The following is a 23,931-nucleotide window of genomic DNA, read 5'->3' on the forward strand; positions in this document are numbered from 1 at the left end:
GAATGAATCTCTTTGAAATTGTATCACAAGGTGCCATACTCTAAAAGGTTTGGGTATGATTTTTGGGGGTAGAGAAACAAGCATTTTATGATGTCTATGACAATAACTTGATTATTTGTGAGTGGATCTCTTTGAATTTGCACCACAAGGTGTAATACCATAAATGAAAGCTTGGGATTTATATTTAGGGTTGTGACTGAAGCTATTTATGAATAAGGGGCTCAGAAACAAGCGTTTTCATGATGTCCGGACAATAACATTACTAAAGTGAATGTACCTGTTTGAAATTATATTATAAGGTGCCATACCACCAAAGAAAGACTGGGAAAAATTTTGGGAGAATTACTAAAGGGGGCAAGACACAAGCATTTTTATGATGTCTGGACAGTAACTTTTTGAAATTGTAGTACAAGGTGCCATACCACAAAAGGATCGCTTGGATTGGTTTTTGGTGTTGTTACTTGAACTAATTTAAAAATAAGGGACCAGAAACAAACACTTTCATGGTGTCTACACTAACTTGAGTGATAGTGAATGGAATTGTACTAAGGGTGCCTTAACCCAAAAGGAAGGCCGGTATTGATTTTGGGGGTTTTGCTAATTGAGAAAGAGGCCACTGCTATTCTAATCAAATTCTTTTCCTGTTCCTAAATTTTAATTGCAAACAAAACTCGGAGCTGTATCAAGTTGGAATGATGTATAGTGCCTCCAACTGTTTAGGGTTCAATTTCTGTCGTCTAATAAAATATATTGCCATGCAAAACATTTTATTAGTATTTTATTCTAAGGCAATCATACCCCCATTCTTAAGTCAGTAGTGTCTTTGCTAGTCGTCCGTGTGACTCCAATTTTCAACCACTATTATTTGTTCAACTGAGTATGACGTTTTCATTTGTAAAACAGGCTTTGCATGTGTTCTGGTATGGACAGTTTACCCTGTTTTGTGGGCGCGTTTTCTCCTAAATCACTGTAAATTAATAATTAGTAATTAAGTAATTATTATGAGTTATTAAATACAGTAGTGCGCCTACGTGTAATATCTTATGCACATGAATTAAGATGACAATACAAGGCTTGTAACAAAGTTGATTGTAAATGAACTGCAAACAATTAAAAAGATGTCAGTTGGCCAGATCAACCAATAATCAGTGTTTAAAAACAAGTGGATTCTTTATAGCATTATGTAATTTGCTACTTTATGGTTAGGTTATTACAATAATATGACGTAAACTTTCCTGTCCTTCTAGATAAAATGCTCCTATGAACTTAGTTTATCTCAGAAACTGATTATTACATTAGAATTGAGATGTAGATAGTACAGAAAAACAAAATTCTCTCTACAAGCAATGCAAAGATTTTGCAAGTTCTAAAACCATGGTTAAATGTTGACAAGAGTACGCTGCTCTAAATTCGACATCTACCGTGCAACATAAATCTACTCAAAGCAAGATGTCCATCCTATTCGATATTAGAGGAGAGTCAAATAATAATAAAATCATGCAGACCATGAAGTTCAACAGTGTAGTGAAAACATTTTCAGGATAACAGCAATAATTACGTAAATTAAAACGAAATTGTCATAGTTGTCTAAATAAGGACCACGGAGTTTATATTTAGAGAGAGCAAATTGATATTTCGGTAGGAACAGTCATATTTTTATCAGTATGGGTCGTCAAGTTCGTTACTTCAATCGATATTTCGTTTTTTTTTTAACTCCATATATTCATTTTTCCCTTAAGAACTCTAATACATCTACAATAGAATGTTTTATTACAGATAAAATATCGAATTCAGCTTGCTGCTGTCATTCATACAATTTTTGGTAAGCTATTTTTTATATTTCTGTGCTCGAAGTCGGAGCGGTATAAAGTGATAAAACAAGTGCAGTTAGACAGTAAAGGGCAATGGTAACAGCAAAATTACCGAACACTTATCTGATTCATAATCAAGACAAGTCCAAAATAAATTTGGCAACATAGACATTACACCACCGGAGCAGCTGGTACCGCAATGGTCCTGATTTGGCACAGGAATTTAAACGAAATGGTGGGTTAAATCTAGATAATACAGCGCTAAACCTGCTTCCATTGCGGCGTGAATATACCAGTGGCGATTACAAAACATTTGCATGCTATTGTCATAATCAGTAAATCACCGGTCAGATCAGCACAAAGAGCAATTTACAAAAATCAATCATTAGTCATTGTTTTAGAAGTCTTTTCAACCAAGGACTTGTATCTCAAAAAATTGGTAAGAGACCTTTTAAGGCGCATTTCCTAATACCCCCGATTCAGGAGTCTGATACACAGATATTTATGGCGTTCAAGGAAATCAGAGTAGTTCGTACTTGCTCTATCGTAGCGAATAAGTTGTGAAATATAAACACCATATGCAGATGAAGGGAAATTGTTGAACAGGTAAGGAATATTTGTGATATTAAAATCAAATTAGTCTCTTTTATCATAAATCATAGTGCTAAGATGACTACTTTTGTCAAATTCGAGATGCAGGTCAACAAAACATGCAGAACAAGCTGTTTCTTTAGCTTACGAGATTCTGAAGAAATTCAGTCTCGTATGAAAACAAAAACAAATCGTCTAGGAGAGGAGCACAGTTAGTGCCTATTGAAAAGCCAACATGTTGAAAAATAGCTCCTCCAAATGTGACAAATTTGTTATCAGTGAGGAATTCAAGCATATCGCAAACCTGCTTTTCTGTGTAGCATAGAGGTATGATGTGTTTACCCGGATTGTTTGTTACAAATGCTTGTAGTAGTAGCACGTCGAAGCCTTAATATAACGAGAATATATATGGTGTACATGTCATTGAGACCAAAATCCTACCGGGATAAAAATGTCAGCCCAAGGCCACCCATTGGTCTTTGATGAACAAGAAACCCTCATACCACATGGCATGTTGCATCTGGCCCCAAAACATCATTATACACAGGTACAGCGAAATATTTGCCTATGTCAAATAACATAATGCTACTGTGGAAAAATATTACACAAATATACACACCTAAAGTCAGTTCAGAAAGGTCTGAGTCCCCTGTTACAACGGCAATAAGGACACTGAATATGAATTATACAACTGTACAAACCAAGGACCACTATCATTTAACTGACATGCCATTTCCAGGCCAGTTTATCCTACAAAAAGTTATGTCCACATCGTATGTAAAATCAATACCAATTCTTCCCAGGCAGGGTTTAGAATCACGTTACATTATAAGTCATATAATACGGACACAATTCATGTCACGCTAAAATCTGTTTCTAAAATATTGTGTTTTAATTTCTGTGTAAAGGCCCAATGAGCGAATAAATGTTAATACCGAACAATGCTATCCTAAATGATTTGACAAAAATATCCCTAACGAATGTGCCTATTCAACGGTTGTTTAGTTCACTTATTGAGTGAATATCGAGCTTTCCGTGCTTTGTGTAGAATATTACCGTAAAACAGGGTGAGAGGTACCCGCACGTATTAATTCTTTACAAGTATATCTATATTTAATGCGTGATTTCCTTGTATCGGTTAAAAAATTTGTGAATGTTTTTACGATCTTGACTGTGATATTGAAAACTTTGATGTTGTAATTTCTCTGTTATATAAAGGTTTCTTCCGTTAACATCCAAAATTTGTTACAAATACGAGCAAACCAAACCATGTGTGATATGTAAACACCATATGATGATGACAAAGGGACGTCACCATCTAAAAACGGATAGTTGACAATAGGGAATAAAAATTCACCCCTTTTATCGTAAATATTAGTATTAAGTTTACCATTATCGATATGAAGACTAAGATCAAGAAACGAACATTCTTTAATATCAATATTTGCTTTATCCAAAGACAGTTTTACAGGATATATTTCTTTAGTATAAATATTGATGTCTTCGTTGTTTAGAGCCAAGATATCGTCCAACATGTATATAGTTGCTGTTTCTATTGTCAAAACAGCGGGAGACTTTTGGTTGTTTTGGAGTTTGAATGAATAATGCGTCAAATTTTGTGATTTTTTCCTTCACTGCTGCAACTGTATCTTCCATCAGCTAGCAGGTTAAAACATAGCTATGTTTGGTATGTACGATACAATGTTTTGTATCGTACATACCAAAATAAAAGTCAGGTTAAATCTTAAAATTGGCAAAATGTGCAATTTTAGTTTAAAACATTAATTAAGGCGTGATAAAAAACAAAAACAAAACAAAACAACTCGCAGTCATTTTTTTTTATTCAGTTTTACAACCTTCGTTAATTTTTTTTCATGACGTCATTAACATAAATATCAACTATAAAATAAATGTTTTCGATCAATCTACTAAATTAAGTTTCTGCCTACCAATCTGTATGCATGTTTATAAAGTTGCATTTCTTCAATTTTAAGCACAGTATCTTTTTAAACTTTTTGTCTAAAAAATATATCTTCATCTCTAATCGTCATAAAGGCTGGCCTTGAGAGTTCTCCACTGAATGTGTTCTCGTTTCTGTTATGTAAATGATAATGATTTAGGTCAAATTTACAGTAACATTGCCATTGAAATGTATTGTTCAGGAAAAAGATAACTACATTTGTACTTAGGATCCATGAGTTTAAATCAAACCATTCTGCCAGAATTACTTGATTAAAATTCATGGATCCTTAGTTGTTTGTAAAATACCTTACCTTTACACACAGTTTGTAAAATGACAGCCTTCATACAGAGTAAACAAGAAAACGCACACACAATCACACGTGACAAAATGAATTTGATTGAAATCATTATGGCTACTGGTAGCTTTCCATACACTTACATTTTTGTATGGCTATTGAATCTCAACAGTCTCAATTTTCTATCTTTATTTTGCAGAGTTGTCACATCTAAACAAATCTTTTTAATAAATCTATTTTTTTTAACTCTATACATGTAGAGAAAACATGTTTCATTTTAACTCGATAAATCAATTATTAATTTTTAGTATCATTTTATTAAGGCAAGTAAAGTTGTCAAAGAAGAACTTTTTATAATCAAATTCTTTTTTTTTCTTGTTTGTTTGTTTGTTTGTTTGTTTGTTTTTATTGGAGGGGGTATCTAATTGACAACTCAACAAAAAAGAGAAGTAAATTATAGTTTTGAAAATAAGCGGCTAATTAAAATCTTGTACAAAGCATAAAAGCAAATTGAGCAAATTATGTCATTCTTTGACACTCCAACATGGTTCCTGGATTAAACCTAGTATTCTGCCTAAAACTTGCTGAAAACTTAACCAGAAGGTTGTATTCCATCCACGCAGCACCCCATTGCCTTTGGCTGCCCTTCCACAGCATCATCAACAATGTCATTAATGTTTATTTTGAGATCACTGTTATCATTATCCGTCTTTCGTGTGTCGACTGGCTTATTTTGTATTTCATAAGGCAAATTTTCATCTGAAACGCAAAAGGTATATCCAAAGTTTATATTAAAGTTAAAACGGTTTGGGAAGAAGTAAGTTGATTCCTCTTCTTTCAAACCTGACACAACAACATGTTTGAATTGCAATTTTATATATCTGAACAAAAATCATTGCTTCATACCTCACTTCAAAATTAAAGTAATACAATCATTGATTCTACGTCCACAATCATTAGTTTCTCGACATATAAGACACAATTATTTGAGTAGTGATCATTTGTTTGTATTTTTAGATCAATTTTTTATATTACTTATTTTTATTCAAGTTCAGTTTGTTGTTTCTCATGTGTAATAAATACAAAAATGCCATATATTTTGCATATTTAGATATGCTGTACACATATTTCAAGGAACAACCTCTCATCAGAAACATTTAAATAAAAAGTACAGGAAGATCTAAACTTTCAAATTATTTTGATCGCTAATTATCAATATGAACTGATCAAATTGGTTTTTATGTATCGTTCGTTGTTTTGATTTTTTTTTGTTTTTTTTTTATAATTTTCGGTTGCGTCATAAAATTGGAAAGTAAACTCGCAACTTTAGGGACGGTGATTAAAATTGGACTCCTTTCGCCTTTAACTTGTAGCATACTCTAATAATTATTAAATCTGTAAGTCCTAGCTTTAAAATTGATAATATTCAGCCACTACATAATTTAACGGCAAAATATTATAAAAATATTGCTAGGAAGAAAACAAGACCAGTATTACATTTTACCTCAAACAGAATAGGTAAGTACACATTATGATAGATCTAGATGTATTTATTTTTACTTTTAGCTTACCTTGTCAATCACCTTTAAATAAGGCAGATTTAAAACTGTGGCATAGGATCAATTCAGGTAGAAATAAATGAGCTATTTATATCAATCTAAACGATATAATTTGTTTTTACCTTTGACACAGTACATATCTCTGCGTTTGACATTATCCCATGGCACTGTGATAAGTGTTATGTGATGTCCGTTAAGGAGACAGGTCTTAAGATCATAGTTCCGAGATAAAGTCCGGAGACATCCAGTTCCTGATAGATGCTTCCCGTATGTCCAACCTGAGCCACAGTCTGTGAAAGAGTAATCAAGGGAACCAAGGTTATAGCGGTAATCAAAGAATAGTGAACACAATGAGGTAGATTTAAAACAAAAACAATTTTTGAAAATTGAAAAGTGTTTTGTCACCCTAACCTAGTTTAAATGATAACATTGATGAGTGCATGCTGAGAACTTCTAAAACTCGTTCATCAAAACAATGATGCAAGGACAAGGTAATAGAAAACTGACTCAATGTGAAACCAAAAATTACATGAGAGAGTTTGTACGTAAATATACAACAGATTAACAGAATAGTTAGTGAATAAATAAAAAAACAATACCAAATCATATATATATTGCAAATTTCGATATGCTGTACACGTGTTTCAGGGTGTAACCTCAAATCAACAGCATTAAAATCAAATATAAAGGAAGATCTAAAACTAAATCACTACCGTGTGGAATACAAGGAATGAAGCCTCATTATTTTAGGTCTTTTGAAATTGCACCTTTGGCTAAATATTTGGTTAATTTGGGGTCAGACAAGTCTGCCTTTTGGGTCGGTGAATGCCCTCGAGGACTTTTGGTCCACCAGGAGTGATATCAACAACAAACATTTGACTTTTTAAAGTGCTGATAATAATTCGGTAGACCCTATATTAAAGGCGATACATCAACATTTTTTTGGCGAATCGTTTCATTGCTAAATTCACTTTACAAAAGCAATTGCCTTTTACTTCTGAGTTGGGAAAGAGATATATTAATTGGAGCCTTCTTCAAAATGCTTTGCCATACGTCGTTCATAGCCAATAGTCATTAACTCTACATTATGATGTATCAACACTATATTGATTGAAAATTCCAATGTATCGCCTTTATTATAGCGTCTACCGAATTATTATCAGCACTTTAAAACACTATATTGATTGTATCAAAGTTGGTTTTAAGCAATAAAAGTTTTCGTTATACATATATAACATTAGCAGATTATTTCTTATATAGACTTGTACAGAACTAGATATGCTTACTTATTACTGGTGCAGCTATTGAACATGAAACTGTAATAATCCAAACGAGAATCTCCACCAATCCTATATTTATACTGATATTAATTGAGCACATGTTTATAAAACAAAAACGTCGACTACAAAATACGCTTTATGCTGTCCATATAAGTTTGGTTCAGTCTGCTCTGTTTGGGGAACTGTTTGTAAATTGACGATTAGCTTTCATCCCAGACTTTTTGTTGTCAGAAGAATAAAAACGTGACACGTCACTGTAATCGACGTGTCTGCACTGTTTCTTATTTTCTTTCACTCAAACCGCTTATAGAATTTCCTTTGTTTTGGTAGTTCAAGTGATTTATCAGACCATTATCTGTCCTGATGGAGCTTAATGCCAAAAATAGATAGCCTTAAGCTTAACCGTTATTGGTGGATGATTGTATTTTTAGAAATACCCTAATCAGATATCTATAGAACGATTGTAAATGATACTAAGAAAATTGAGTTCAGATTTATTATTCATCTTCTATTTTTCATGAAGTGTCCTTAACACTATAAGTAATGGCACTCCAGGTTAACCACATGACCCACTGTGGTGTATAGAAACAGAAAACATAAACAAGATTTTGTGAACCACGTCACAGTTAAGTTGACGTCAGTTTATTACGTTTATTACTACTTATCCTGGTTCCCGGGACTACGTTCCAGGTATTAGCTACTAGCAATACACTCTCTTAGATATGCATATGTGTAAGATACTGAATATTGCGATCGGGAACCAGTCTTATTACTACTACACTTATTAATAAAGAAGTTTAAGGTCAAGGTCACAATATATATCATTATTAGTAATAAATCAACAAAGCTTGTCGAGACCATCATGAATAAGGATTAGGACATCTTCCTATGTCATCTTCGTGAAAACTATTTATGAAATGAGTTAAAATTTAAAAAGAAAAACAAAACCACAAAACAATATTATACACAGTAATAGGCTTAAAAGTTACAGTAGAACGTTCAACAACAAAATAAATATTTGTTAATGCATAAAAATGTGCACGCGTTTCGACGAAGCGATTTATCATATTCATTGTGTAATGAAATATTTCATCAGAATTGCAACAAAACCGACTGACACTTCATGCAAAAACAAAGAAAGAAAAAATAATTTTGGCATGCGCAAAATAAGGTAACCATATCACAAGCTTAACAGGTCAAAAATACTTGTTTTTTTTTTTTTTTAACTTTTGTTCATATTCAAATACCTGTTACTTTTACTTTGTAACTCTTTCCTAAAAAGGGGCACATAAACATATAAACTAAACTTCTGCAATAGGGATAATATGGAGATATTATATGAATTTCTGCGTGATTAATATTGAACAAGTCAAAAATTTATGAATTCAGACAAACTTCCAATTTTTACCTTGTTTTTCCAATATGCCATAAAATTGAATGGCAATGTGTATTGATAGCACGACCACATGCATCTTTTCAAATGAATATTTTAGGTAAAGAACTCGGTGTTATAAAATGTATCAGATTCAGATTTGTTTAAGGACAATACAAAGGAGATGTAGACAACAAACAGAAACCAGTGATGAGGGATTAAATAAGTCTGAGGTGACACAATCCTGATCTCTTTTTCTGTACGAAGTTTTACACGATTAAAAAGAGTCTTTGATATTTGGATAAATTCTCAAAGACTTTAATGAAATGTATTTAGTAGGCATGAAAATATAAAAAAAACCTATTTGTTTAAACAATAATTTAATATTTTGTCATTTTGATTTCATTAACATCGTAACCCCTTCCGGTTTGCTTTGAACTACTTTCAAACAAGTTTCTAAATTATGTTGATGTTCGCGCCGGTTAGATTAAGTTCCAGTTGTACACGACACTTAACATTTGGAAACTGATTTGAATTCTTAAGGCTCTTCTGTTCATGTGATATAATTTTCCTATAATGTTTTCCGTTACTTTTCCTTGTTTCCTTGAGTACAGTTGCATTGTCATCCATTAAAACTCTATTCATTATGCCATAATCAGGTCTCAAATAGATCGATACTACATGATATTGACGATATTGATTTAAGGTTTATTTTTCATCATATTCTATTTTCATTTAGAAACTTTAGCATTATATATGACACTAAGTTGGAAGCAAGTGCATGGAATAAATCTTCTGAAGTATTGTTAGTTCAGGTTAACCAAATGACCTTTTGTTGCGTCTAGAAAAAAGTTAAGCAGATTTTGCGATTTACGTCATAACTTAAGTTACACAGCACTTCTCTGCTTTTTCCATGTTCATACGGTACGGAGAAAACTGAAGGTCAAGATGATTTGTTATATCAGCAATAGTGATTATGGAATAAATCGGTAGGAGGCATGGGGGCATGTTACCATTTCCAAAACGTCAATTAAATATTTTTTTTTATTAAAAGATGATATACGGATCACGACTTTTACAATATAATGACAACAGATCAAGTTTGTAATTTATAGTGCAATTTTCATCACAAAGAAAAATCATTCTATAATGTTTCAAAATCCTATGAACTCGGACTAATTTCTTAATTATTTAGATTTTTCTTTACATTTTAATACAAACAATTCTGATCATCTGTTGTGATTCAGCGATCTGTCGCAAGAACGACGTGTTTCAACATTAAAATGCACAAAACTATCACGCATCAAGTTTGCCATAAAGGTCCATGCACATCATATATTTTTGGTTTAATATGAAATGATGACAATATAACTAGTATAACTAAACACTTAAAAAGTAGTAATGAAATGTAATCTGTGAACTCCGTGAATCGAAAATAGATACAAAAATCCCAATTTTATTACAAAATTAATAAAATCATTTGAACATAATTTCATTTGCAGAACAATTCTAAGTTTGATAGTCATTACCAACCATTTAAAAATTATGGGATATTGTTTAGGCTTAGGATGCCCAATTATCTCTATTCAAAGGACAAACATGATTACAGCAATATAACACAGTCAGCGAAGCTACAAATAAAGAAAAAAGGAAACAAATCCAAAAACAACAATAAAAGAAAAAAACAAACCAAGAACGGAGATAAAACTAATATGCAGTAAAAAGTAGAAAACATGCATTTGAAACATAGAAAACTAACAACCATGAATCCACTACATAATTGGACCAGATGTACATATAAGAGGGTACGCACCCTTGTTTTTTCTAGCCATAGAACCACGTTACTATTTTAAATACAGAAGTTTACACATTACGAAAAATGTAACATTACATTTGTCCACAACAGTGGCTTCATGATTTATGACAATGATGTATACGAACGAGCCCAACTATTTTAAGCTATGTTTGAGTTCCAACTGTACTGTAAAAGTAATCAATTTTCGTGTACTATTTTTGCATTTCTTCCTCTATGTGGGAGTGCATTGTCTTCTTTGAAAATATTTGCATACTGCCTTGCACTTAAAGATCATAAATATTGTCGAAATAGAGCATTTTTTCAATCTTTTTTCATTTCTTTTATCTACACAAACACAAGCCAAGATCTCCAAACTTAATTTACGCTCGGAGAATCGTTTGAATCATGAACTTTGGAAAATTTCAAAACAGTTCTTGAAGAGATTGAACTTTATATTCATTGAATTATTATTTGCAGCAGCGCAGGTCGGTTTTCAGCGGAAATCTATTCCTACCAATACACAAAAATATAATATCAATATTGATAATAAATCGACGTGTTTTCAAATTTTCAAAAAGTTATTTTCTCCGCATCGGCATGGTATTTTAAAGTTTATTCTCAACCCCATCATACCATTAATATCTTGAACAAATGCATCTTTATGGGTTTAGGTCTCAGTATCGTATTAATTTTCCCATAGACTTCTATAGTGAAGTGCATATTTTTAGGATTTTTAAAAAAATATGTAAATTGATTCAATAAAACTTTCACTTATGTAACATTTCTAAGGACATGTGAAAAAATAATTTCCCGCAAAGAAAATAGGGTGAGTCCACGAAGATCGGACAGAAAAGTAGTCTCAAACTATAAATAGCCATTTTCCCTACTTTCACTTGCGTTTTGCACTCACCAAACCAACCTTTTCAGTGGAACATTTTTATGATATTATGTTAGATTTTCTTTTAAAAAAGTTCTTCATCTTACAGTGTGATGTTTGTTCTATTTTATAAGTCATTGTTCATATCTTTTGACAAAATATTAGTTTGTAGAGAGGCAAAAAGAAAATGCACTATATTTTTATAGCATCCATGTTTTGACGTACACCCGCTCAGGGATATGCAATACGATACTGGTACCTATTACTAATAATCATTTCAATATAATCATAAAAGTTTTTGTTTTTCTGCTAGAGTATTCATTTTCATACTGAAAATTCAGAATATCATTGCCCTGCTATAAACATGAGTTTTCTATTAAAATCTTTATATAGGTACCCTCTTCCAGGCATGAGACTAATATCTCAATGTTAGCCAGAAAATATTACTTTTGATAAAAAGCTGCTGCACTAGTCAAACTAAGCAAATTTGTGGTTTATTCTGACATGGTAGATACATGAGCTGTACTATGAGTTCCAAATCATTATTTAATCCCCACTTGTGAGTTCCATATATGGAAATATTAATATCCGAACCTCCTTTTTTGTCTTTAACTCAAGGGAGCCTCTTGTTTAAAGTAAAGTATAATGACTGGTACAACCAACTGTTTTAAACTATAGATATGGTCATTTCAATTATAATAAACCCCAAAAAAATTATACCAATATCTTAGTTTTAAAAAAATATAGCTTTTCATATGCAGAAAATACAGATTTTCAGCCATTTTGGTACCCCAGGCAGATAAAAATGGACCTCAATATGACAGGAAAAGGACTTTTTCTTTAAAACAGATAGCTATGATGCAAGAAAAATAGTTTATTGGTATAAATATTATAATAAAAACTGTCTGCTTCAGATACTTTTTGAAAAAATTCAGTTTTTATATAAAAAAACACCTTTATTTTTCTTGCCGCATTAGAATCTGTCCATTTGAACCACTAAAAAAGTCCACTAAAACATTGGCTGTTGACTTTTGTGACATTTCTGTGTTTAAATCAACCACACAGTTCTATGGCGACTCATTTTAGCTATTTATTTGAAAGAAAAACAAAAAATAAAAAAAATATTCATTTTTTCATATATAAGAGGCAATGTATGGAAAATGACTATTTTCAAGTCCTAACCACATACTTAAAATGTGTTGTAACTTGAAAACTATCCTTTATGCAGGAGTATTACTTGCTTTAGGTTACATGAATATAGATATGCTCATCATAAACAGTCAAGAGAATAATTTTATTGAACTGATATTATACAAATTCATGAAAACAAAGTGCATTTCCAAATTTGGTAAAGATTAACCATAAATGCAAAAAACGAGAGCTACCATAAAAAATCAGGTTCACAAGTTGGCTAATTCATCTTAAAAGTGTTACCTGCATTGGGGTACTACTTTTTCAGCTGGTAACGACCACTTGCTGAATATCCAACTTTACTTGAAAAACTGGCTTACTAGGTCTCAGTATCGTATTAATTTTTTCCATAGACTTCTATAGTGAAGTGCATATTTTTAGGATTTTTAAAAAAATATGTAAATTGATTCAATAAAACTTTCACTTATGTAACATTTCTAAGGACATGTGAAAAAATAATTTCCCGCAAAGAAAATAGGGTGAGTCCACGAAGATCGGACAGAAAAGTAGTCTCAAACTATAAATAGCCATTTTCCCTACTTTCACTTTCGTTTTGCACTCACCAAACCAACCTTTTCAGTGGAACATTTTTATGATATTATGTTAGATTTTCTTTTAAAAAAGTTCTTCATCTTACAGTGTGATGTTTGTTCTATTTTATAAGTCATTGTTCATATCTTTTGACAAAATATTAGTTTGTAGAGAGGCAAAAAGAAAATGCACTATATTTTTATAGCATCCATGTTTTGACGTACACCCGCTCAGGGATATGCAATACGATACTGGTACCTTTAAGAGACATGTGAAAAAGGGTTGATTGGTGTAAATATAGGCATGTGTAACTATAATCCAGGGACAATGAACAAAGAGACAGTTATTTCTTTATATCTCGGCAACGCACTGTCTTTTGCATCTCAATTATTACCTAAAGTTATATAGTATCTTATTTATAAAGAAATTCCTAAATAAACACCAAATCGAAGCAAGCAGGTACTTTTCATAAGCTATAAAAATATTTGGAAACTTATTTTGCTGTACAGAAATGAATGTAAGTATATATACTCAGCACCTGCGTATGGAGTGTTCATATCACAACTCATACGTTATGCCAGAGCTTGCCGAAACTACGCAGACTTTTTGTATCGCGCCAGAAATCTAACAAATAGGCTAATGGAACAGGGTTATGTTGCTACAAGATTGATGTCATCACTACAGAAGTTTTATGGTCGTCATCATGTACTCCTGGATCGTTATGGTGTATCCATCTGCACCATGAAAACTGATTTATTCAACGAGTCATAGTTTTCCTTTCCTCGTTTGTCTACCCCGGACAGGACTTTTTATGGCAACTCGGTGGGGGTTTCTAGAAAAACAGAGGACGCTTACCCTACCGGTGCACCTGGTCCATGCTCCCAGTTTTTAGTGGAGTCCGAGTTGCTCAATTGCTTTTGTTACTTTGTATGTATGATTTTAGTTACTATATGTTCTTTTGATTACCTCTATAACCTTGGTTTCCTTGATTACTCTTTGATTACCGCTATAACCTTGGTTCCCTTGATTACTCTTTCAAACCTTGATATTTGTGTCTTCCTTTTCAATTAGTTGAAAAATATGATTTAAATACGGTACGATGGGTAATGATGTTGATCAATCGTTTAAGAACTGCACAAACCAGAAAGTGTTATATTTGATGACGTCATTATTTTGAGACTTTATTGCACTCAGTGCAATATGATAATATTTTGCTCGTTTACTTTATTTTTCAATGATGAATATATAATAAATGTGTTTTTTTAAATTTGAATTTCCTATATTTTTCAGATAATTTTATTAGTTTTTCTGAAGGTTGGTATTTTCATCTGAGCCCTTTTCCACAATTTAATGTTTTCCATCAAGCTATCTTTTCAGACCTAATCTATAGGTTAAACTTCGGCCATTTTAGCAGTGTCCGCTTATGTATGTTTGCAAGTTTTGTTGTTGTGCAATTTTTGTCATTTAAGCTTGAATACAGCACAAGATATTTATATCAAATTTCATTTAGCATTAGATGTTCTGTTGTGATTACAAAAATTTTCCTTTCCTCTTTCGACTACTCTGGACTTGACTTTTTTAGCAGGTGTTTCTAGAAAAATGACTGACGCTTACCTTACCGATGCACCTGGTCAATTTTACGTTTTCAGCAGAGTCCTCTTTGCTGATTTACTTTTGTTACTTTGTATGTATTACTTTAGTTACTTTGTGTTCTTTGTTGTGTTTGTCTGTTTTCCATGTCTGGTCTTTGTCACTGGATTACATTCTTTTGATTTCCGCTAGAATTTTGGTTCTCTTGATTACTCTTAAGCTAAGTTACACACCCCTTAAGTGTTCACTTTAATTCCGTATAAATGGAGGCAAATAAATACAGATAAAATATGCATTCAATGTGTTTGAGGAATGAAAATAACTGTTTTGAATTGGTTGTAATCCTATATTAGTCGATCTTTACATTAACCTATTGTGCCTGTTGTTTTAGTGTTATTTATAGTGAAGACAATTTATTAAAAATGTATTATAGATTTTCCCAATGTTTTATTGGATAAAATAAATATGACCTATGTTTGAGATGTTATCAAGCTACAGAGGCATCCATCTGCATTGAACTGAAAGCTGACAAACCTTAACATCAGGAAAGTGCTCTTTATAGTAAAATACTGGTTAATGATAACTTAAACTGTAACAAAAATCGGGCAGTGATCATGTTTGACTTAATAATTGGGCTGCAAGAAAACAATTTATTTATTGTTGGATTTAGACCTTCCTTGTATTTGGTCCTAATGCTACTGACAAGAGGTTACTCATTGAAACACACGTACAGCATGCCGGACTTTACAGGGTTTGTAAGTCTCGTTCTAGGTTTTGTTTTCCTTCCGGAATTTTCAATAAAGAATGTATTGATATCCGAAAACCGATCTGCATTTTATTGTTCCAGGAAATCGAACTATGCATCGCAATGCAAGATCTTATATTTCATGCTTTTCTTAACATTTTTATCTTGTAGAACTAGATCTTTGTCATTTTTTAAAATATTATGCTTTTAATATTGAACTCAATGCTATGTTCAAGGCGTATCTTCATGCATTTAAATGGTAGACACGGATCTATTCTCATGAAGCCACTGAGTCATGTGACGAGACTAACATACTCTATTTTAATATAAGTGGTATTTTTAATTTGTCATTAAGTAGTTACCCAACTTAAAGATTAAATGTATTGGAAAATGTAAACAATACACTAAAACATTCTTAAATTGTTTTCTGTAGGAAAAGGGTATTGACACGATTTATTTTATATGTATTTAATTGCTTTACGAACCTTAAATCAAGTGATATGTTTATACTTATATCCGTTTTTTTTAATGAAAAGTAGTACATGAAGTGAGGGTGTGTCTATGTCTGTTAAGTTGGTGTTGAATATTTTTTTACAGCATTTAAGATATAATCAGAAAGATGTCTTGATGATATTGATTACGTTTTTCTATACTGATTTATACGTAATAGTTTTGTCTTGTTTGAACGGAAGATAAGATCTTAATAAATATTGTTGCATAATAAAATTTGATTTCTTTTCTTAGACCGAATATACAACCTTAGGGGAAAACGGCATACAAAGTGGTGATAGGGTGTAATATATTATGATTTATTTTACTAGCAATAAAAATATAACGGACTTCTTACAATATTAATCTTTAAAACTCATTAGAAAGAATGTTCGTAGACATTAAGTTTTGCTACTGACTTTTTAAAATCCGAACTAAAAAGATTTTTTTGTGAGCTCATTTGACCGGCAATACACTCTAACAATAACTGCGAGGAAATGTTTACACAACCTGTAGAGTAAAATTATAGGACATCCCTACCAGAGAGTATGAAGCGACTGACGCAACTCTGTCAACAAGGAAAATCATTGAGACTTTTGTCATAAAGATTCAGTTGAAATAATGCAGCTTTTGGTATGTCTAATATTTTACATCAGATTTTTTATTACATCTTATCTGGACTGACAAAATTAAGAAGTCCGGTATGATGAAAGAGGGTCCATGATAATGACTTTGTAAATTGTTTATATTTTTATACCACATTCTTATGACAGCTCGAAGAAATATTTTATCACTGCTCGTATGTAAGCATGCACAAAATTTATTTATGTGATTTTACCAGTTCAGGTACATTACTGTCTATTACATTTTCATGATTAAACATATCGAAATAAAAATTATGATACATAAAATTTTCTTTATTTGACTTTTTCACACAACTGAGACTTTCATCATGTCTCATCTTCTAAAATGGAGCATTGTGTGTTCCATATTTTACCCTCATCTTAAATTAAATCACTTTGCTAAGTCAGTAGAACTATCAGAATTTGTTTTGGTCATATGTTTTTTTAAGCAAAAGATTCCTTACAATTCATAATTAAAAAAAAATAGTTCTAATCAGAGAGCTTTTTACTCTAGAAAATATAGATTGAATTATACGTGAGCATATCAACAAGCTAGATTGAAAATATATTTAAATTTATTATACTGACTAAAACGAAAGGCAAACAGTTTTTTATATAAATTCAACTAATGCAATTAAAATGTGAAGAAATAAGCAAACCGGATTATCCCTTGAAAGTTAGGCAAAACAACGTTTTATACAATATGTATATCTGTTGTTTCTCTCTTATGAAATTAGTATCAACAACAAAGACCAGAGATAGTTCACCGGAGAGATTCATTGGTAAGTGGGGATCTTGGATTAACGAGGAAAAACCTGACGTTGGCGGAGAAGACCATGAATTCCTTACACCAGAAGAATTTCAGCGATTCTGTTCTGGCGGTAAAGTGACAATGATTGGATGTGCTGTCGACAGTGAAAATTGCATTCCATACTACAGTAGCGGGGAAAATGTCGGTTATTGTGACAAGGACCATGGATTCATCTGTTGTAATGGGCTAAAGGACAATGGGTATTGGATATGAAAAGGGTGCTGACTAATCAACCCTTATTTCTACTTAAAGTAAATAATTGATATTCAACGATTCTCAGTTAGACCTCCAGACTTGTATCCTGACAAGGTATATAGTAACTACGGATAAAAAGTGTTCGGTTGAACAATAAGAGTGTTATCTTTAAAGATGACTAAACAATTAAAATGAAAGTACAAAATAATTTTTAACTTTTAATATTGTTTTTCTTTCTTGTTTTTGTTTTTTGTTTGTTTGTTTGTTTTGTTTTTGTTCTTGTTTTTATTGATTCCTCTAATAAAAGTATTGTCCTAAAATTCAAATTAGATAAGACTATCCAGAGAAAGCTTCAATTTCTGATCACTGCTTAACAAAGAATGAAGGTTTAATTCGGATGTATCAGGGCGTAAGGTACGTTCAAGATTACAACTGTCTATTTATTATTCCTAAAACCTTGCTTCATGAAGCACTTTATAACATCTTGTCAGAAAAACAATTTGAAAAGTTTTTGTTTCTCCAGGCACTCCATATTCAAATTGTTATCTCACTATTTGAACTAAACTGAATACCAACAAATGTTCAAATTGAATACAATTGATTGCAAAATTTAAAGCTTCGTGTAAATACAGCCATATATGTTCTGGTTCATTGTGACAATTTACATCATATTCTAAAACGGATTCTTTCACAATACTATTCTTTATAACGACACAAAATACCCGAGCTTAATAATTCAACGAGCATCTACATAATAGTGACAATATATATATGAATATCTCTACATATTTCTACTGCACGCATTTATCAGATGACGCATTGTATACCATAGGTATATGATCACCGAACAGCATGACATTGTTTCGCAGAACACATTTCAACGCCTGTGCCAGAAGACTGCTTCAACTCAACAAGATCATTTTCCAATCACAGCCTCTTGGTAACAGCAGTTTCCCTTTTTAGCTTTATTATTTTGATGTTGAACGTTTAGCAATACTACAGCTAGCTTATATAGTTAAAGAAAATGTAACTTCTTTTAATATCGAGTTATAACTTTGCTTACTAATGGCACATATACTAAGTCTTTTATCACAAGAATATATCAACATTTTGATTGTTATCTATATAAATTTATTTGTTTGTTTGTAAAAATGCTTGAATAGAAACAAAGAACAATAGAAAGAGGAACAGATATGGTGAAATGCAACAAATGCACCATTGTTTGACATTTATATAAATAGTAAATACAGTGAACACCATAAGGTCTTTAATAAATATAAACACCTTCAAGTAAGGCATGATAGGCCCCGAAAGTATTACAATTCACGGTAACAGAACGAAAATGAACATCCAAAATGAACAAATGAACTAAAATGTAAAGTAAAGACGTGAAGACACATTAATGACCAACATTATCAAACATTATTGACATTAGGACTATCTCCTTAAAACATGCGTCATTCATTTATCAATAATTCGTTTAAAATTTTGAATTTTTCTTGTACTTGATATTACAAAGCAATATATCGCGTGATAAAATCCAACGCAGGGCCAAACTTGTACTGGAAGATATTAAAAGGAATACAATGTATATCTTAGATAACGTAGCAACACTATAGCACAACGTTTCAAAAATATAATAATAATAATAATAATAATAATAATAATAATAATAATAATTTATTTCAAGAGGGTAACACAATTAGCCCATACACTAATCTTCCCAGAGGCCCTCAAATGTAAACAAATACAAAAATTCAATAATACATTTTTTTAAAACACACACTAACATGCAGTCATACAAAAACATCAACTCTGTTCGCTGAGTAAATAGCCTCTTAATCTGTTTTTTTTTTCTTAAATTTGCTAGTTTTTGGAATTTTTAACTATTGATGGTAAATTGTTCCACAAAGTTGGACCAGAGTAAATAAAAGAGATGAGTTTTCGTTCTAGGAATAGATACGTTATCTTTGATTATGTTTCGTAATGAGTAAGAGTTGTTATCAGATATATCATCCTATGTTCAACTGTCAACCATTCAAGATGTTCGAACAAGGGCGCAGTTGGTGCAAGGATTTCTATATCAAAGATTAGTTGTGAGGCCCTTTCTTGTAGTTTAAAAATGCGGTTCAGATTTTCCTGACTACAGTTCCCCCAAATGACTATACAATAATCAATAAAAGCTAAAATAAAACCTGAATAAAAAAGTTTCCTTGAATCAAGATTTAGTAATTTCGTTATCTTAGATAGCAGATAAGTGCGACTTGATACTTTTGACATACATATTCTATCTGCTTTTACTAGCATAATTGAGGATCTATCACCACTTCTAGTAACTTCTCACAATTTGACATTTGAATAATATTAGAGATATTGTAAATGATGGAACATCTTTTTGTGACAAATGTTTCTGTCTGGTTCCAGGTTTTAATTCGAGTATATCTTTTCAAAATAAATGAATTGTTGAATCGCTTGCATAAAGATCAGTATTTCATTTTTTTTATGTCAAGTGGAAGGTCACTGAATTATAAAATAAACAAAAGAGGACCAAGAATTGATCCCTGAGGTACACCATATTCTATTTGGAGTTTTTTTTTACATGATATTCCCTATTTGAACATGCTGAGTTCTATTTTCCAAATAAGATTCGAAAAAATTTACTAAGCCTGTACGACTCACGGTTTTAAAGTTAAATGACCAACCGAATTATAAGTCGCAAAATCGCATAACCAGGGAAATACACTGTTTTTGTCAAGGCCATATAATTCTAAGTTTTGCCTAAGTATCGAACGGTCAACAATATCAAACGCTTTTTTCAAATCTAGGAGAATTGCAATACTAATATTCCCCTCATTCATTTCCTCTAAACAATTATTAACTGTAATGATCAAGGATGTCTGACATGAATGACCAGGTCTGAAACCTGATTGAGCAGGGTGGAGTAATTCAAAGGTAGAGAGATAGTCCTAAAGATTGGAGTTAACATGGCGCTAAATAAGTTTTGAGATAGTTGATAAAACCAATATTGGTATATAATTTGTTGGAAGAGCACGATCACTAGCTTTGAAAATTGGTGTCACTTTTGCATTTTTAAATTATTTGGAAAAGTGCCAGTATCTATCATTCTGTTAAAATACACGTTAGAGATGATGCAATATTAGGTTCACTTAGTTTAAGCAATTTATGACCAATGTTGTCTGTTCCTGAAGGCTTATTTACATCTAGTTTAATAAACAGAAGTAACAAATCAGGGATTCATAATTGCGGAACACGTTTTTTTTTTTCATTTACTACTTTTTCCTGCACAAAACGTTTTAAATTTGGCAACGTAGGTGGATTTAATGTGGTATTAGGACTTGTATCTCTAAATTTTTTAGAAAACGTTGTGAAAAATTAATTAAATTCATTTGTCATGACATTTACTTTAGTTATTCTAATACCTTCTTTGTCAGTTTTAAAGTATGCTGGTCAAAACAGGTAGAAGATGTATGTCTGAATATATATTAAAAAATTAGTTCAAATTGAACATTTCTCTTACCTGATGACGTTTTGGCCATGGGTTTCTATTGTATTGATAAATGTTAAAGTTAAAACAATTGACATGTGCTATTTGTGTTATTCTTGCATATAAGCAATCACATTTGGTAGGCTCAATGATTACCCATCAGAAATACAATATCAAAAACAAGAGGAATAATAATGTCTAAGCTACTTTCGCCATTCCCAATTAATGTATATGACATTTATGGAAGTTGCTTCGAAGATTTCAGCATCATATCTAAAACAAAAACTAAAAAGGTGTGAATACATTAAATTGTTTATGAAGTTTTAAACGCACTAAATTAGTACCTACAAAAGAAATCATTGTACAACAGAAGTAATCCTAAAGTTGTATTAGGTACTTTGGTGCGAAGCCCCGATTTAAACACAATGTTGTGTTGTTTCATTGTTTGTTTAGTAAAACCTATTGAAATGCTTCCGAGTTTCATTTATATAGATTATTATAACTCTTGAGTTGACAGTGACCTCAGACCTTGTTGAACCGGAAAACCCAAGGTAAATGGTTGTTAAACTGACGTAGGAGAATGCCTCCTTCACACAGGAAAAAACCCAGTTAGGAGTTGCATTAAGTTTAACCAGTAGCGATAAAAACAACTTTCAGTGCTAAAATAGTTCTTTAGAAGTTAATATTTCATGTAATCATTTTTTAGAGGAAATAAGTCATGACACACTCTGGATAATGTGGCCCTCCTGGTGCAATTTGTTTTCAAATACATATTTTTTTTCACAAAACTAATGCTCATTTTTAAAATATTTTTGTATTTTATCATTATAATTTTAGTAAAATACAAAGAGACTGTTTTAGTTTAGTATAAATATGTCCACTAGTAATTCAAATTATACAAAAACGATGCAGCTTCCAGCATTCACCGTACAGTCAATGTAATTCTACTTTCATCCAAAAGTTATGATGATCTCAAGTTTATTTTCTTTGAAGTTTGCAACAACTTAGTCTTTTCCTTGCAAGGGAAAATCTCCTACTTTCAGCTGTTCAACTGCTTGAATAAAGGTGTATGTTCAAATACCCACAGATTTTACGCTTTATTTTTACTAATTCAATAGATGAATTCATTAGGCAAAACTGGTATTTACTTTGTGCTTTTCAAGTCAACAAGTTCAGAGGTCACGGTCAACTCACTGTGGTATGGATTTTGACCGAAATAGTAGACAATAAGAATAGATTTAAACAATGAATGTGTATAAGCATACAGAGTTAAAATGAACAAAAACACAAAAACGTCGTATATATTTTATGAATATGTGTCATATAAAACATGTCTCAAGTACAAAATTGATTCAATTTCAATTGTCATGCCCGTGCTACCTTTATAGATTAAATAGTATAATACTGTTCATATGAGTCATCAAATCATACAGAAGTCTGGTGACATGCATCCTTTCTTGCAAACAGACAAAATATCGAGTACGTCCAAACACCATAGTAAGCCTCAACAAAGAAAGAAAGATTGCGTGCTTTTGGTTTAGCACCTATTAAATATGCTATGGATTCAATCAATCATATCGCCGTATTCGCAAATTAATAGTTGCTGTGTACGTGACCAAACAAAATTAAGATTTAGATTTTATTATTTGTTCGTTGAATATCAATATTTAGACTTGTCGTAATAACAACGGATGAATTTATATTTTCAAAAAAAAGAGAAAATAAACAAACAAACAAACAAACAAACAAACAAAAAGCAAACAAAACAAAACAAAAACAAAAAAGAGAGAAAACAATTTTAAAACGTTTTTTACATGTCCGATACAGTTGTATTCATTTAAAAAATAAATGTGTGTGGTTTTTAAATCCATTTATATTTGTTTGCATTTTTATCATTATAATAACGTAGTTTTGCTTTTGTTACTTTGTATGTATGATTTTAGTTACTTTATGTTCTTTGTTGTGTATGTCTGTTTTCCATTTCTGGTTTGTCCCTGGATTATATTCGTTTGATTACCGTTATAACCTTGGTCCCCTCGTTTACTTTTTTACCACCTGTATATAAAATAGGGTATGTGGTATGCTTACCAATTGGATAATCATCCACCGAAACCCAAGCAACGAAAAATCGAACTTCAACAGGTCATTACATGCTCTTCAGTGATGGGCAAAACACAAACCATAAAGGAAGCCGTGAAATGACCCAAAATAAAACTATTCATGAAAACGTTATTTGTGGTATAAAAGCATGGCGATCTTATTTCTTATAAAAGTGTTTTAATTGTAACAACAGAAAGTTCCCAAATTAATGAAGTAAAACTATTCATAAAAAACGACAATCCACCTAATCTATAGTAAAACGAATAACAAAAAATATGAAAACAACGACAGGCACATAAAGTATGAGGGTATGTGGCGGAGTTAAATACGTTTGTCCCTAACCTGGAGAGTGGTAGGAAAATACAACAATAATACAACTATTAAAACATGTTGAATTCGGATTCAACTCTTGAGATCGACAAAATCTACCAACACTTGTTCAAAATTTCCTTTCGATTTTATTTTGTTTCCTTTCTAACGGTCGGTATTCCAATGGGAACAAATTGTGCTCCACTACTTGCTGACTTATTCCTTCACACTTATGAGGCTGACATTATAGCTGATCTGATCCGAAAGAAAGAATATCGTTTCGCTAGATCCTTTAATCT

At 31.7% G+C, this 23,931-nt stretch overlaps 1 protein-coding gene across 1 annotated transcript; it reads right to left on the reverse strand.

Moving 5' to 3' along the window:
- Positions 1-3,898: 3,898 nt before the first annotated feature.
- LOC148603550 (uncharacterized) lies at positions 3,899-7,832 on the reverse strand. Its single transcript, XM_088553401.1, has 3 exons — positions 7,506-7,832; positions 6,342-6,509; positions 3,899-5,419 (listed from the first exon to the last, which is right to left on the reverse strand). Exons 1-3 carry the CDS (start codon positions 7,597-7,599, stop codon positions 5,253-5,255), a joined length of 429 nt encoding a protein of 142 aa, XP_088409527.1. The 5' UTR covers positions 7,600-7,832; the 3' UTR covers positions 3,899-5,252.
- Positions 7,833-23,931: the final 16,099 nt, after the last annotated feature.

The sequence above is a fragment of the Perna viridis genome, chromosome 11 (assembly GCF_037379345.1).
Source record: "Perna viridis isolate PV_CMFRI_1.1 ecotype Kerala chromosome 11, ASM3737934v1, whole genome shotgun sequence".
NCBI lineage: Eukaryota > Metazoa > Mollusca > Bivalvia > Mytilida > Mytilidae > Perna > Perna viridis.

What these genes read in the sequence shown, in the direction of transcription:
- LOC148603550 (XM_088553401.1), bottom strand. Translation starts at nt 7,599, where the DNA reads ATGTGCTCAATTAATATCAGTATAAATATAGGATTGGTGGAGATTCTC. An exon ending in AATAGCTGCACCAGTAATAA is followed by an intron (nt 6,510 to 7,505) that starts GTAAGCATATCT and finishes ACTCTTTCACAG; the next exon opens with ACTGTGGCTCAGGTTGGACA. An exon ending in AGATATGTACTGTGTCAAAG is followed by an intron (nt 5,420 to 6,341) that starts GTAAAAACAAAT and finishes TTTGCGTTTCAG; the next exon opens with ATGAAAATTTGCCTTATGAA.